The 15,952-nt window shown below is 45.6% G+C and overlaps 1 protein-coding gene across 5 annotated transcripts in view; it reads right to left on the bottom strand.

The window, feature by feature from the left end:
- The window catches only part of DPF3 (double PHD fingers 3), a 224,303-nt gene that overhangs the window by 197,680 nt on the left and 10,671 nt on the right, over window positions 1–15,952 (bottom strand). For all 5 annotated transcript variants that reach the window (XR_002770878.1, XR_002770877.1, XM_023507637.1 and 2 more), the window contains exon 2: window positions 6,082–6,175. Coding sequence is in view for 3 of the 5 variants with exons in the window: in XM_023507637.1 (XP_023363405.1) it covers window positions 6,082–6,134 (53 nt within the window). In the remaining 2 variants the exon portion in view is untranslated. The remainder of the gene's footprint in view (window positions 1–6,081; window positions 6,176–15,952) is intronic.

Here is a 15,952-nt window from a genome sequence, read left to right on the forward strand (position 1 = left end):
TCTCACTCTGTCATCCTGGATAGAGCGCCGTAGCATCATAGCTCACAACAACCTCAAACTCCTGGGCTCAAGTGATCCTCTTGCCTAAGCCTCCAGTGTAGCTGGGACTATAGGCACCTGCAAAAATGTCTGACTAATTTTTTTTCCTATTTTTAGTAGAGACAAGGTCTTACTCTTGCTCAGGTTAGTCTGGAACTCCAAAGCTCAAGCAATCCACCCACCTTGGCCTCCCAAAGTGCTAGGATTACAGGCCTGAGCCACTACTGAGCCTGGCCTGTATGAATTTTTTAATATGTTAAAATCACACTGAGCCTGGGTAGTTGTTTGTCATAAAACAGGGAGTAGGAAGCACCATTGTTTCTTCACCTATGGGGCAGCCACCCAGTGGCAATCATTGTGAAAAATAAGGAGTACGTGATCTCTGGCCCTGACCTCAACAGGGGATGTGCTTTAGGAGCGCAGAAAATAGTGTGCTTCCTTCCAGCTGTAACCAAGCGGGGCCACCAGGGAAGGGCAGGCACATTTGAACAAATAGCAATGGAAGGCAGGCTTCTAGAAAAAGGAAACTGAATGAGCAGAGCCTGAGAAGGAGGTGGTTCCTGTCCTAGCAATAAGGAAGGCTGAAGGGGGGACAAAAGATGTCTTGTGGCAGGTAAGGGATCAGGGGTTTATCTCCCTTCACCAACTCCGGGGCATCCCTGAGTATGTCCTGTGCACCCTCCAAGGAGAGCAAAATCCAGCAACAAGAAGGCAAAAAGGTAGAGGAAAGGAATGTCTATCCTGAGCCTTGCCCCGGGGTCAGATGCCTAGAAAAAATTCTTGGGATTATTTGGTGCTATCTGTGATGGATTTGGAGCCACTCTGGCTGGAAGAGGGATGTGGCTTTGTACTGGGGCTGCCAGGACTGGCCAGTGGCAAGCTAAAGACACTTTCAGGTCTCCATGCTTTGCCCTGGCTGTTCACCAGCCTGGATGTCCTTTCCCCACTCTCTTCCTTGTTCACTGAAATTCTGAAAAATCATCTCTGTGAAGTTCTCCTGATACCCTCATTCAGAATTAAGCCCCTGCGTTTTATGACCCTTCCAAAGTTGTTCGTATCTTTCTGTGTGTGCTTTCCCGTCTTGTCTTATCATCAGCCTTACTCACTTCTAGATGTACACTGTGAAATGTCAAGGACCAGGTTTAGGCATCGTTTTGACAACCCCCGCTCCCAGCATCAACACCTCCCCAGAGCAGATGCTGGTAAATACTTATTGCAAGGGCACACAGCGTGGTGTGAAGGACAATGGAGACTTGCGAGGTGGAAGGGGAGAGAGACGACAAATTACCTCTGGGGTACAATGTACGCTATTTGGGTGACGGGTACGCCAAAAGCCCAGACTTTACCACTCTACCATATGCACATGTAACAGAATTCAATTTGTACCCCCTAAATCTATTAAAATAAAATAAAAGGAAATTGAGGAAAAGAAAAAAAATATTTATTGAATTAGACACATAGAGCCACACGGAGGACCTGACACTGGCTGACATTCCCGGCTTCTATATCCAGTCACTCACCCCTTCAACCCCATGTGAGCGTGTACCATCCTCCAAGCTGGCTCGCTCTCAAACTCTCTAACCCACCAGCTGAAAGTAAGTTCAGTATCAACCAAGGACTTCTTTTCAGCTCTAAGACATAGAAAATCCCCCAGGATGACACGGGCGAAAAGCTGCACAGTGGGTACAGCCTTGCCTGTATCTGTCCAAATGCAATGTCACACCCTCAAGAAGGGCCCTGGGGCAGACACATTGCTTGGGATATGGGTGAGATCCCCCAAGGGCTCTGCTCTGTCCACTCATGGGAACCAGGGATATACCTATCACAGAAGATGACTGTTTAAACAATGCATTCCTCTATAGGCACAGTCCCCTGGGGATGATAAGTTAAGGAGCTGGTCATTTGGAGTGGGGCAGGGGAACTCTAGTAAGTCGTCTTCCCAGAGTAGAGGATGTGGCCATGGAGGTGGGAGGATTAGCCGAAGGTCATGAGAAAAGTCTGCCCTGCTCTGAGATCAATAAGTATAAATTGCTTGAAAGTCCAGGGACTGCTCTGCCAAGGATGGGGGCGGGGCGGGGAGGGAGGGGGCAGATTAGGGACAGCCATTTATCTCACAGATCTCTTCTAACTCTGCAGTTGTAGGATTCTATCCTGAACCTCCCCTGCCAACAACTTCAAAAAGTTGTCTGGAGATCAGGGACATTTGAACAGAGAGTGGAATAACATGTCAGATAATAAACCAAGAAGAAATTCTGAAGTCAAAACAAGGGATAAATTTTCCTTATCTCTGTAAGACATGCATCAAAGCAGCTAGCTGCTGTCTGCCTAGCCTGGGAAGATGATAATGGGTTTTAATGGTCTGTAAACAATAGGACCAGCCTTTGTAATAAAGTTTAACCAATTAATTCTTTAGGCTTCCTCCCTGCACTCTGCCTGCTCCATGCTCCCCCTTTCTGTGATGGGGCAGCCGTCAGGGGTCTGAGAGGCAGAGGGATCCAGCCTCCACACTCAGTGCCTCTTGAGTCCCCAAGTGGTATCCAGAGGACAATCAAACCTGTGGGCAGCACTAAGGGTTGCCTGGAAGGAGTATCAAAGAAAATTGCCTCTATGATGATCTGGGTAAAGGGAGTAAAAATCCCTCCTTTAAGGAAAAAAGAGAGACACCAAAATATTGGCACAATTGGTAAACTTCATTCTTCTTGAGTGAGCTCCTTCGTCCATTTTGCAAACATTCTTGTACACCTACTGTGTGCAAGGCCCTATTGAGGTACAGAAGTATTCGAGAAAAACACCTGGCCTCAATGGAATTACAGTCTGGAGGTGGCGCTGGGAATAAGATGCATTCACAGATTTCAATCATGAAAGTACAGTGGTGCTTGCAAAGTGCTACACCAAGTCCAGTTTTCTTTTTCCATTTCTTCTTTCTTTCATGTACCATGTTGAATTTGGGGTGACTAAGACAGACAATATTTAGAAAATGGAGGAATCAGAAAGCAAAGAAAGAAAATGAGACACACAAGAGAACAGAAATCAAGGCCCTCCCTTGAGCTGAGGCTTTCTACCGTCAGCCTTCATTCTGGAAAAGAAAAAGACGTGTTGGCACTAGAGGTTTATGGGCAGCTCCATGCCACTGAGTCACAATTCAAGCCACATTTGCTCTCTGCACCAAGAAAGGGTATATTTGCTGAATTGTGCAAAATTTTGGCCACCTGGATTTTTCTATTTGACACACCAACTCCTGAGTACCCAATAAGCATTCCCTTTACTTTTTTTTGAGATAGACTCTCACTCTGTTGCACTGCGGAGAGTGCCATGGAGTCATAGTTCACAGTAACCTCAAAGTCTTGGGCTCAAAAGATGCTCTTGCCTCAGCTTCCCGAGGCGCTGGGACTACAGGCTCCCGCCACAACGCCCAGCTATTTTTAGAGCCAGGGGCCTGGTGCTTGCTCAGGCTGGTCTCAAACTCCTGAGTTCAAGCAATCTATAAGCGTCAGCCTCCCAGACTGTTAGGAGATCAGGTGTGAGCCACCAAACCCTGCCTTCCCTGTACTCGTAGACATACAGTAGGTAATGCTGATGTTAATGGAGGAAACTCTAAAGTTTTTCATCCATAGTTCAAAGGTTAGTATTTTCCACTTCCAAAAACAATGATGAATACCTTGTTTTACATTGGTGGAAACTTACATTTTTTCAAAATTCCGCAGAAAGGATTATCTCATGCTCCTGCCACAAGAGATCTTGGGTGGTAGGTAACAAAAGGCGAGCATTATCTCACCCTCTGCTATGTGCAGACCAGAGGGTGCGGGGCAGAGGCTGAGAAAGAGACGAGAGTTTGGACTTTATCCTGAGGGCAATGAGGAAGTCACTGAAGGCTCTGAGCAGAGGTGGATGGCATGATCAGATTTATGTTTTAGCAAGATTATTCCAGCTTCTGGGTGGAGAATACACCCAACTAGGAAGACACTGGACAGACTTTGGAAACCTTTTTTTTTTTTTTAATTTCAGGTTAATACAAGGTCACCCATGGTTAGGTTACACTGTTTGTGTTTGTTAAGTAAAGTCCCTATTGTAGTTGTGCCCCTCACCCAGGAGGTGTGTCCCTTTACATCATGCCTGTTAGGTGAGAGCACACAAATGCCCTTTTCTCTAGATACATTTTTTTTTTTTGAGACAGAGTCTCACTATGTCACCCTCAGTAGAGTACTGTAGTGTCACAGCTCACAGCAACCTCAAACTCTTGGGCTTGAGTGATTCTCTTGCCTCAGCCTCCCGAGTAGCTGGGACTATATGTGCAACCTGCTAGCCCTGGTGTATGTGGCCAGCGCCCCACTAAGCTATGGTGCCGAGCCTAGAAACAATTTGTTTGTTTGTTTGTTTTTTGCAGTTTTTGGCCAGGACTGGGTTTGAACCCGCCACCTCCGGCATATGGGACTGGCGCCCTGCCGTTTTGAGCCACAGGCACCACCCAGAGCCTAGAAACATTTTTAATAGAATCCACAGGAATGAGCGCCCCACCGGAGGGTAGAAGGAAAAGATAGCACCACAGACAGCTTTCTCACTCCGGCTTGTGGGGCCCTAATCCAAGAGAGGGGACTGATAAGAAAGCAAGAGGCAGAAAAATCAAGTGCTTTGCCTCAGGTCGTGTAAGTTACTTGATGGCAGACATAAAGCAAGAACCTAAAATTCTTTCTGGCAGAAACCCCTTGGTTCACCCTGTTAACATCAGCCAGGACATTTAACCATCATTTGCCAGGCTTCCCTATTCCCTACTTTACGCATTTTCACTTTCTGTCCTCTGGAGATCATTCAGATCATCGGGGCAAAACTCCTTTTGACTTCCCATAGGGCCCGGCACAGTACAAGGCAATAAAGTGGTCAGTAAGTGTAGGTTGTTAAATCAAACTCCAGGAGTCCCAGAACCAGTCACCAGGTATAGCCTCCCTTATGACATGAGACACTTTCCTTCTTTAATCCCTAATAAGCAGTATTTTTTAATATAATTCCTAGATCAAGTAATTCCTAGATGTCTGTCACAGTCCAAGATACTTCTAACAACAACAAAAACACCACTTCTTTAAAAGAAAGGACATTGAATGCATATCTTCAAAATCAGAATGATATCGTTTTAAGATCAAGGATAGTCCTTCAGATTAAATCAGAGTTCCTCGACCTCAGCCTTGCTGGCTCTTTGGACTGGATGATGCTGGCGGTGGGTGGATGGGGAACCATTCTGTGCACTGTGGGAGAGTTAGCAGTTAGCAGTTAGCAGTGCTCCTGGCCACTACCCACAAACTCCCCAGTGTAACAACCAAAAACATTGTCTCCAGGCATTTCCAAATGTCCCCTGGAGGCAAAACTGCCCCAGCTGAGAACTATTGAATAAAAGAAAGTTATATTAGAAATCTAGTTATGTCCTTATATTTCAGCATGTGAAAACTATGGCAGACTGATCAGTCCATAAACCAGCTTTTGAGAACAAGAGGCAGAGTTTAAGAACGTGAGGTTTGAAATGGGATTTGAATTCAAATCCCATTTCTGCCTCTACTAGTGGCCTGAGTTTGAGCAAGGGACTGCTCTAAGCCTCCCTTTCCTCTCCCGCAGAACAGGGACAACACTGCCTCATCAAAGTTGTTAGGAGGACTAAATGGAATAGACGGGATGCACTGAGCACATGGTTGTCAAGAGAGGAAGCATGACAAACATTAACATTATTCCTGCCACTTCCATAGCACATAGCACAATGTCTGGCACAAATTAACAATGGCTACCCAAATTTAAGACTTTCTGGGTAAAAGACCTTGCTCATAATAAGTAGGTCTTCAGTAAACACTTATGGAATGAATAAATGACCCCCCTGTCGCCCTGCTCTCACCAGTTCCTTTCCTGAACCCCCAAGTCCTGTTCTTTACTAGAATTCTCTCTAATCCTACTCACGGGAATTAAACCCACACAGTCGGTCTGGCCCAGCTAGGACCTCCGCCCTGTGCTGTGTGGGTGGGAGCACTGTGGAAGCCTGAAGTAAGCAGTGTCAATCCTCCTCACCCATGAGGGTGCAGCCTTTGTTCAGGTCCAGCCATGAAAGTCCCCCATGTCATCTCAATCTTCAGGCTGCTGCTGTCCTTCTCAGATATATAACCTGGAGGTAGGTCAAGGGCAGTAAAAGGAGGTAGTGAGATCCTTGAACAAAAGGATATAAAAGGCCACCATAGTGGCTCACACCTGGAATCCAGCACTCTGGGAAGCCAAGGTAGATCGTTGACTGAGCTCACAAGTTCGAGACCAGCCTGAGCAAAAGCGAGACACCGTCTCTACTAAAAATAGAAAAACAAAAACAAAAAACTGAGGCAAGAGGATCATTTGAGCCCAAGAGTTGAAGGTGCTGTGAGCTATGATGCCATGAGACTCTATCCAGGACGACAGCTTGAGATTCTGTCTCAAAAAAAAAAAAAAAAAAAAAAGTAGCTATACATACAAAAGTAGCTATAAAAGGGTGTGGGGGAAGCAAGGCAAACAGCAAATTAAACCAACAGGTACCTCAAGGAAGTGTGGCAGCGGAGGGCATTCAGAACCTCTGGGGCTGCCTACTCAGCAGCAAGCAGGTTAGAGTTCCCACTGCTTCCTCTGTCCCCCACCAAGCCCACCTCCCTGCCTCTGCAGGCAAAGGACTGGTAGCGCTCTCTCTCTCATGGGGAAAAACACTCCTTGTTATAAACCAGACACTGTCCTGGACGAAGCCCAGCCAGCAATAAATTTCTGGGGTTCAAAAGTACATTAAGTATCTTCACAGTTTCCCAAAGGGCTGAGTTTTTCTGGCCATCACAAGGCCATAGAAAGTTAAGTTCAGAGAGAGGCCTTAAAAAGCAGGTGATCTAAGCCCACATGCTATGGAAAGGGAAACTGAGGCTGGGACAGGGGAAGGAACTTGCTCGGAATCATCCAAGTCTGCTCCAGGGGCAGCAGCGAGCCAAGAGCTCAAGGCTTTAGTCTTGGTGCTGAGGTTCACGAGGAGCTTGAAAACACACCAAGAAGAGAAAGGTGTACTATAATCTAAATCTCTCTCTCCCTAAAAATATAGACGTGCAGTCATACATGCACACGTGTGTATGAACAGTGGGACAGATGGGAAAAGAAATGGGGCAAAATGCTAGTAAATGGTGACTCTGAGCCAGGGGATAGAGGGGGGTTCGCTGTACCCTTTTCACAATTTTTCAGAAGGATTAAAATTTTCTAAGTAAACATTTGAGGGAGAAGGAGAAAGCACTAAATAAAAATCTAAAGTAAGTGAAATAGTTTTTTATTTTCTTAATATATTCTTTTTCTCCCCCTCCCTTTTTTTTGAGACAAGAGTCATACTCTGTTGCCCCGGGTGGAGTGTGATGGCATCATAGCCCACAGCAACCTCAAACTCTTGGGCTCAAGAGATCCTCCTGCTCCAGCTTCCCAAGTAGCTGGGGACTACAGGTACCCACCACAAAACCCAGCTAGTTTTTCTTTCTTAGTAGAGACGGGGTCTTGCTCTTGCTCAGGCTGGTCTCAAACTCCTGAGCTCAGGTGATCCACCCACCTGAGCTTCCCGTAGTGCTAGGATTAATGGTGTGAACCACTGCACCCAGCCTCTTAATATAGTCTTTCTTTTGGGGTGGGGGGGTTGAGTTAAATTGTTGAAAAAATTTGGGAAATTCCATGAATCACTCCTTCAGTTGCATTCTGTTTCTGTTTCTCTAGCTAGGGACTAATATCCTCAGAAAAAGTTATAAGACATCCGGAGGTTAAAGGTGTAGGACTCCAAACAAGTGTGGGATGCTGGTGTTCAGAGTAGTCAGTAGCTATGGCAACCCTGGAAACCAAATCTGACTTCAAATATTTTGTTCCATCAGCTTCCAAAATACACATATGCTTGTCACACCCTGTATCCTGCTGTTTGGGGTTCAGAAAGTAAATAAAGTAACCGTGGCCTATGGATGGTGCACATGTCAGATTATTTCCAAAGGAGTCCATCGCCTTTACAATACTGATGGCTCATAAATGCAATATCATGCAATTTAATTTCTATTCAGTATGGAAATAATTCTTTCACATGAATGAATGATTGAATTCATAGTCACTATGTTCTCTATCCATAGTAGTATTTAGTTTGGGCCATTTTCGGTCCATAATCCAGCCCTGAAAATCTGTGCGTGGCCACACAAACAAAGCTCAGAGCAATAGCATGGCATTTGAGGCATGGCGAGGCAGTGAATAGGGGAATAAAAATTGGAGACGACACACCTCTTGGAGGCAGGACACAATTATAAGAGGGATTTTACCTAACAAATGCAACCAGCGTAACCTGGTTCTTTGTACCCTCAATGAATCCCCAACAATAAAAAAAAAAAAAAATAGTTCCTTAACTTCTTATGCTATGTAATAAAATTTTATGGATACCAGAAAAAAAATAAGAAGTTGGAGAAATAGGTAGAGAGCAAACCCAGGAAGGCCCAACAAATGATTTGGAAGCTTATTCTTCAGGGAACACAGAGTCACTGAAAACTTTGAGAAAGTTCTAGCAGAGCCTAGATGGCTGTTTTGGGGGTTGGGAGGTTGTTGTTTTGAAACATAGTCTCATTCTATTGCCCAGGCTAGAGTGCTCTGGTATCATAGCTCACAGCAACCTCAAACTCAAGCTAAAGCGACCCTCCTGCCTCAGTCTCCCAAGTAGCTGAGACTACAGGCACCCCCACAATGCCTGGCTACCTTTTCTATTTTTAGTAGAGACAAAATCTCACTGTTGCTCAGGCTGGTCTCGAACTCCTCAGCTCAGGTAATCCCCCTACTTCAGCCTCTCAGAGTGCTAGGGTTACAGGAGTGAGCCGCCACGTCCACTGAAAGAATAGATGGATAGAAGCAACTCAGAACAAGGGCATCTAGGTGGAATGACAAAGACCTTGGTCTAAGGCAGCCAGAGTGAGAAAAGAACTGAGGACAAATTAGAAGGAGCTAGGAAGAGGGCAGATGTATCTGGGAGAGAGGAGGAGGAATCCAAGTTGACTTCTAGCATGGATGCCAAGTTAGATGACAACAGTGCTCATCCAGGCGGGAAATCAGGAAAGGTGAAGGGTTAGCAAAGGAATGTGGTAAGTTTTAGACATGGTGAGTTGCCAGTGGATATGGAGCTGCAGAGAGAAGTCTCAGATAGATACATGGATTTGAAAGTAATCAACAACCTCGAGGTGATAGATGCCATGGGTGTGGATGAGGTCAGCTGGAGGGGAATTCAGGGCAAAACAGGAAAAAAATTTAAAGGTAGCCAAGGAAAAGGAAACCTTCCCAAAACATTAAAGCGAGACCTAAGAGCAAAGACCTTCTTTTTTTTTTTTTTGAGACAGAGTCTCACTATGTCACCCTTGGTAGAGTACTGTGGCATCACAGCTCACAGCAACCTCCAACTCTTGGGCTTAAGCGATTCTCTTGCCTCAGCCTCCCAAGTAGCTGGGACTAGAGGTGTTTGCCAGAACACCCAGCTGGGTTTTTTTGCTGTTGTTGCAATTGTCATTGCAATTGTTCAAACCCAGGTTTGAACCCCCCAGCCCTGGTGTCTGTGGCCAGTGCTGAGTCAACCTATGCCTCCTTTTAAGTGACTCCCTAAAACTCCTCCATCTCCACAGAAGGGTCACACCTTGCTAGAGTGGGGGAAGGAACAATCTTCTGTTAAAATAAACTCACTTTTCAACAATAACAACAGAAAAAAACAAATAACCCAATTTAAAAATGAGCAAAGGATCTGAAGAGACATTTCTCCAAATAAGATATACATGAAAAGATAGGCAGCATCTTTTAGTCCTTAGGGAAATGCCAGTCAAAACCACAGCAATACACCACTTCATACCCGCTAGGATACCTATGATCAAAGAGACATTTCACTATTTCACTAATTCCTTAAAAAAAAAAAAAAATAAAGAAGAGGATCACAAGTGTCAGCAAGGGTGCAGAGAAACTAGACCCTCATGCATTACTGGTGGGCATGTAAAATGCTGCAGCCGCTGTGGAAAACAGTTCGGCAATACCTCAAGACGTGAAATATAGAGCTCTCTGGCACTGCAACTCCCCTCCTAGGTATTACCCAAGAGAACTGAAAACATATGCCCATGTAAGGACCCATACACGAATGTTCACAATAGCATTCTTCATAATAACTAAAAAGTAAAGATAACCCAAATGTCCATCAACAGATGACCAGATAAATAAAATGTGGCATAGCCACACAATGGGCTATGATTCAGCCATATAAAGGAATGAAGTGCTGATATCCACTACGTGGCTGAAACTGGAAACATCATGCTAAGTGAAGGAAACTGGACACGAAGGTCACACATCTTGTATGATTTCGTTTATATAAAATATCACAATAAGGGAATCTATAGAGAGAGAAAGTAGATTAGTAGTTACCGGGGCCAAGGGGATAGAAAAGGAGTGTCTGCTTAATGAGTAATTTTCGAGTGATAAAAATATTTTGGAATTAGAAGTTGGTGATGATCACACGACATGGTGAAGATACCAAAAACCACTGAATTATGCACCTTAAAACAGTTGGAATGGTGAATTTTATTATGTAAATTTTGTATCAATAAAAAAATTAAGTGACCTATAAACTCACTCAACAAAGTTACACATAGCCACAAGAAGCTGGGTGAGCATTTTCTCCAGCTGGCAGCAGGATCCCCAGATATTCTGACTAAAGCCAAGGATCATGCCTCCTGCGAGACCCTGAGATGTCTTCACACATCCACAGCTGGGGACCAGAGGCTCTGCTGAAGAGCAGAAGATAGATCATCCAGCCTCATGGTCACTACCCGCCACTTGATCAGGCTGCCTCATCCACTTCCAAGAGCTCAAAATGCCAGGTGATGGAAAAATAGCTATGATGTGACCAACAGAGAGACAGCAACCCGGTCTGACCTGGGCAGAGTCACCCCACACTGATGGGAAAGGACGAATGAGTTCTGGGCCCAGGGCCCCCAGAAGCCCTGGAATAACCAACCTCATGCTTCAAACTCATTCAACTCTTCTGCACCTAAAACCCATCGCAGTGTTCAGGATACAGCTGCCTGAGACAACTGAGCCGTCCTGAGCTGTCCTAAGCTCAAGCATTCACCAGGCAGTTTCTCCATTTTACGGGACCTTGGGAGCTATTCGAAAGATTTTGTCTCTTTTCAGCTGGAGACACAAGTGGCTTTAGAATTGGTGCAACTTACATGGCTTCCAGGCAGCATAACATCGTCTGCCACAGGACTGCAGGCCGAAGAAACCCGGGGAGGTACGGGAGACTGATCCCAGCGATCTCAGAGAGGGCCAGAGCCTTTGGGAGGAGTCACCGAGGAGGGAGCCCCAGGGTTCTGCAGAACTTTCTGGCAATCATATCGTATCTCTACTTCACCCTCCAATGACATGCTGCCCTCTCCCTTTTTGCTCCTTCTCTCCTGCCAAACTCCCAGGGCAACCCTGGATAATAAAGCGACAGAATGCAACTGCTTTGAAGTAGCGCACAACCACCCCAGAGGGATTTTCAGGGCAGAGGGGTAGTTCTGGGGTGAGAAGAAAAACCCCCGGCCTGTCCTAGCCACCGGATAAGCATCCCCTCCTCCATGCGTCCCTGCCCCTGCCTACCAGAAAGGGAAAAGTTGCTGCTGAAACTAGGTCTTCCCCCTGGAGTTCTGACCACCTCATGGGGACATTGTGATTACCCCGCGGTTGCCATGCCTACTGTGATGTCACTCCTTTATCATTCCACCTGGGTGGATTTTTTTTCCCCTTTCTCTAAAGGACACCCTCCTATTCAGTGCCCAGGAGTCCACTGGGAGCTCCAGCCCTTGTCTTATCTGGATCTGGGTAAACTGCACTGTCCAGGTGCCTCAGAAGACGCCCATTCCTAATGGGAGCAGCTCTTAGGATAAAGAGAATCCCTCCTATCAAGTTGGTCAGTCTACTCCTACACTTAAGCTAAACCAAACGGAACCCATTTCAACACCCCCTCTCAGAACGTGAGCGGAAGAGGGGAGTGTAGTAGGGTCCTTTCAGCTCTACTTTGGTCAGAAAGAAAATGCTTTATAAGCAAAATAAATGCAAAGAGGGATAAGGGTGGAGGAAAATTACACAGATCCCATGCTTTATCAGGCACAGAGGAATGCAAAGGAAGAAAGAAAAACGTTTCCTGAACCATCACTTGTCATGCTGCCCAGCCGTGGATCTGTAGAGGGTTCCATACCAGGGGAAAGCAATGTCTTTGGGGTCCTGCCACAAGCCAGGCACTGTGCCAGATATTGGAGACCTGGTCCCAGCCTCTAAGGAGCTATTTAATAATAATAACACCACTGTTCACAATAATGACATCTACACAGCTCGTTCAATAGAATTTTATCCCTCCAAAAAGACACAGAGACTGCGAAAGATCAGGCAGTTTGTCCACAGCCATGAGGCCCAGTCTCTATCTATGGTCTCTGGACAGAGAACAGACATGCTGGCCGTGGGCAGTTCTTGCCCCAGGCCCCAGCTTGCTGCAGACTTTCTCCTCGCTCTGTCCCTCCCTCCTGGGATCTGTGACGGCTTCCACGAGCAGTGAAGGAAGGCAGCAGGCAGTAGCTCCAGTGCCAGCCGTGCCAACCACCAGGGGAATGGCAGCCATCTGCCACAGAGGGAGCAGGAGGCCCAGGGAAGAGCCAGCTAACCTCTGCAGTCAAGTTAACCTTTAGAAATAGGCCTGTTCCTAGAAGTCATTGATGCCATTGGTAAAACACAGTGCCCTGTAGAAAATGGTGGTCTAGGCCCACTGGAAACATCCAGACTTAAAAAAAAGTGGCAATTACCTATTGGTGTCAGCAGTACTCTTGTCCTCAGCTAAACCTCAGACACAGAATTGGGCTTATCATGCTATTATATGATATGTCTCCTCCTGTTTTAATAAAATTACACATCAGCTCGGCACCCGTAGCACAGTGGTCACAGCGCCAGCCACATACACCAAGGGTGGTGGGTTTGAACCCGGCCTGGGACAGCTAAACAACTGTAACAAAAAAATAGCTGGGCACTGTGGTGGGCACTGTAGTCCCAGCTACTCGGGAGGCTGAGGCAAGAGAATCAATTAAGCCCCAGAGTTTGAGGTTGCTGTAAGCTGTGACACCATGGCACTCTACTGAGGGTGACACAATGAGACTCTGTCTCAAAAAAAAAAAAAAATTATATATCATAGTCCCTTGATGGTAAACAAGAGAAAAATCAGATTTCCATGTTGTGAATGAGGAAACCAAGACAAAGAAAAGAGAAGGGGTCCCAAGTAACATCAATTTGCAGAACTATGTTGGTTTTTTTTTTTTTTGAAACTCACTTTGTCATTCTCCGTAGAGTGTCATGGTGTCACAGCTCATAGCAACCTCAAACTCTTGGGCTCAAGCAATTCTCTTGCCTCAGCCTCCCAAGTAGCTGGGACTACAGGCATCTGCCACAACACCAGGCTATTTTAGAGACAGGGTCTTGCTCTTGCTCAGGCTGATCTCGAACCTGTGAGCTCAGGCAATCCACTCACCTCAGCCTCCCAGAGTGGTAGGGTTACAAGAGGTAAGCCACCACGCCTAGACCCCAAAACTGTGATTCTTATTTTAAGTACTCATTTGGGGGACCTCACTCAGTAATATCTGTGTGGAAATCATGTTACTGGCCATCAAACAAGCCACTACTGGTAGTTAGTTCCCTGTTATAAGTGGGGCTGGGGGCACGGCAAGCAGAAGTAGGGGAGAGATCCCCATGAAGCTCAGGATTAACTCCCCATGTGGCTGGTGAGATGGCTCAGGGGTCAGACTTGGTAAAGCTGTCCTCATTTTTAACAAGCCTGTCTGCCTTTCACCTGTCCTGAGGTAGGACAATCAGATGCCCTACTTTGCGGTGTAGCCCTACTCCCTTGGGGATAGAGGCCCGAATAGGCTGTTTTCCCCTCACATGAGTAAGCAGCTTTGCTGTCCCAAACCAGGGAAGAGGCCAGCAAGTGCATTCACTAGGGGTGGCTTGGTTCGGTTCAACAGCAAATCTTGCCCTTTAGGGCCTACAGGGGCAAGAAGGCCTTACAGGGGTGACAGGGCCTGGCAGGACTCTGCTTGGATCAGGGCAGCACGGGGCCAGCACCTGTTGGGATCAAGCAGTGACGTAAGACCCCCAAAGCAGGGGTTCTGGACTCAAACAGACCTAGGCTTGAATCTCAGCACCACTTGTTCACTCTGTGGTCTGGAGTTAACTTGCCCTTGTTTTCCTCATCCAGAATATGGGGATAAAAATATCTAAGTTTGAGAAATTATGAGGATATCAGCAGATAGCACACACTTCACAGATGGCAGCTATGATTATTAGTTTGCCAGGCACAGCCATGTGCCCGTACTCAGCTGCCCACTCCCAGTGAGTGTCCTTCATGAGCACCAGGACCCACCTGGGCCTTCAGCTGCATACTCGAGCTCTCACCCTTGCAAGCCAAGTGGCCCATGCCGGCCTCACAGCCTTGTTCTCCATAGAACAACTCTTTCATTTTTTTGACTTTTTAATTTACATACATATTTTATGCATCCTTTATCCATTTGTACACATATGTATATATAACGTATCCAAATGGCATTACAGGACGGAGCTACTTTCCTATACCCCATCCTCTTGCTTTCCCAGGTAGCCCAGGTTAACATCTTAGTTTGTGTCCTTTCGCACTTTTCACCATACTCACATAATTTCACACACACACACACACAAACACATACACACACTGAGGAGTCTTCGGGAGCTGTTTATTGTTTGTTCAACAAAAATGCAATTATATACTAGACACAACTCCACTTTGCTTTTTTTTATAGTGTATCAGACTTTACCAAAATCCTTTTAATAATTTCGTTTTGATTCATGGTATAAAGGCATCACAGTTATTGGACCGTTCCCCTACTGATGGGTATTCACTCAGGTTCAATTCTTGGCCAATGCAAACAAAACGTAACAAATGCAAAAAAAAAAAAAAAAGTAACAAACTCCTTGATACTATGTCCTTACCAAAGACCATTTTCTAATGAGACAAAATGGCAAGCACCAGGATGTGAAAGTTATCCAATAAGAGGACCTCATCGTGAATTCCTGATAAAGCCACATTAGCCTTAAAATTCTCTTTAGGAAAGGGACCCGCTGCTCCTAGAAATCCAAATCCCCAGCCACGTGTCTGGGTTCCAAACTCTGGTTCTTCCAGCTCTTAATGTGTCAACTCTACAGGTCTTCGTTTTCCCATTTGTAAAATAAAATAATACCTACCCTGGGCTGCAGGATTTGATAGTGCTTTGGCAAGGAATTTTAAGAGAGAGCAGAATGTGAAATAATTTTTTTTGCGTTATTCCATGGGATGCTGTTTCTAGCTTGTTGTTTGGGGGTCAGGGAAGGGAGAGTAAGCCAAAACTAAGTGACTGAATTAAATTCTCTCTGAGCTGCATCTGGGGCTGGATGGGAAGGCTCGCCCCCATTTTTGCATTTCTGAAGCACCAGGCACTGTGGTGATTTACAAGGAAAGTTAGGGACTGGACAGAGAGATTTTTGACTCTATATTTACCCAGTTTTGTCAGATTCCAAAGAGGCGTAATTTAATTGAAGTTATGAGAAGGATGATCTAATCATCAGATTTTGAAAAAATCAGTAATCTTATTGATGTTCTGAGTTTTACTCAAAAGTTCCCTAACCTCTAAATTTCATTCAGTAAAAGATTGGAGGGGAAAGGGAGAGACTTCTTTTGAAGGAAGTATAATGATTATATTTTCTGTTCTCAAAAATTTTAAACAGTAAAAAGAAGAAAAAAAAAATTTTTTTTTTTGAGACAGAGTCTCAAGCTGTTGCCCTTGGTAGAGTGCCGTGGCATCACAGCTCCCAGCAACCT

Source organism: Otolemur garnettii, unplaced genomic scaffold (assembly GCF_000181295.1).
Source record: "Otolemur garnettii isolate 467f Iridium unplaced genomic scaffold, OtoGar3 scaffold00196, whole genome shotgun sequence".
NCBI lineage: Eukaryota > Metazoa > Chordata > Mammalia > Primates > Galagidae > Otolemur > Otolemur garnettii.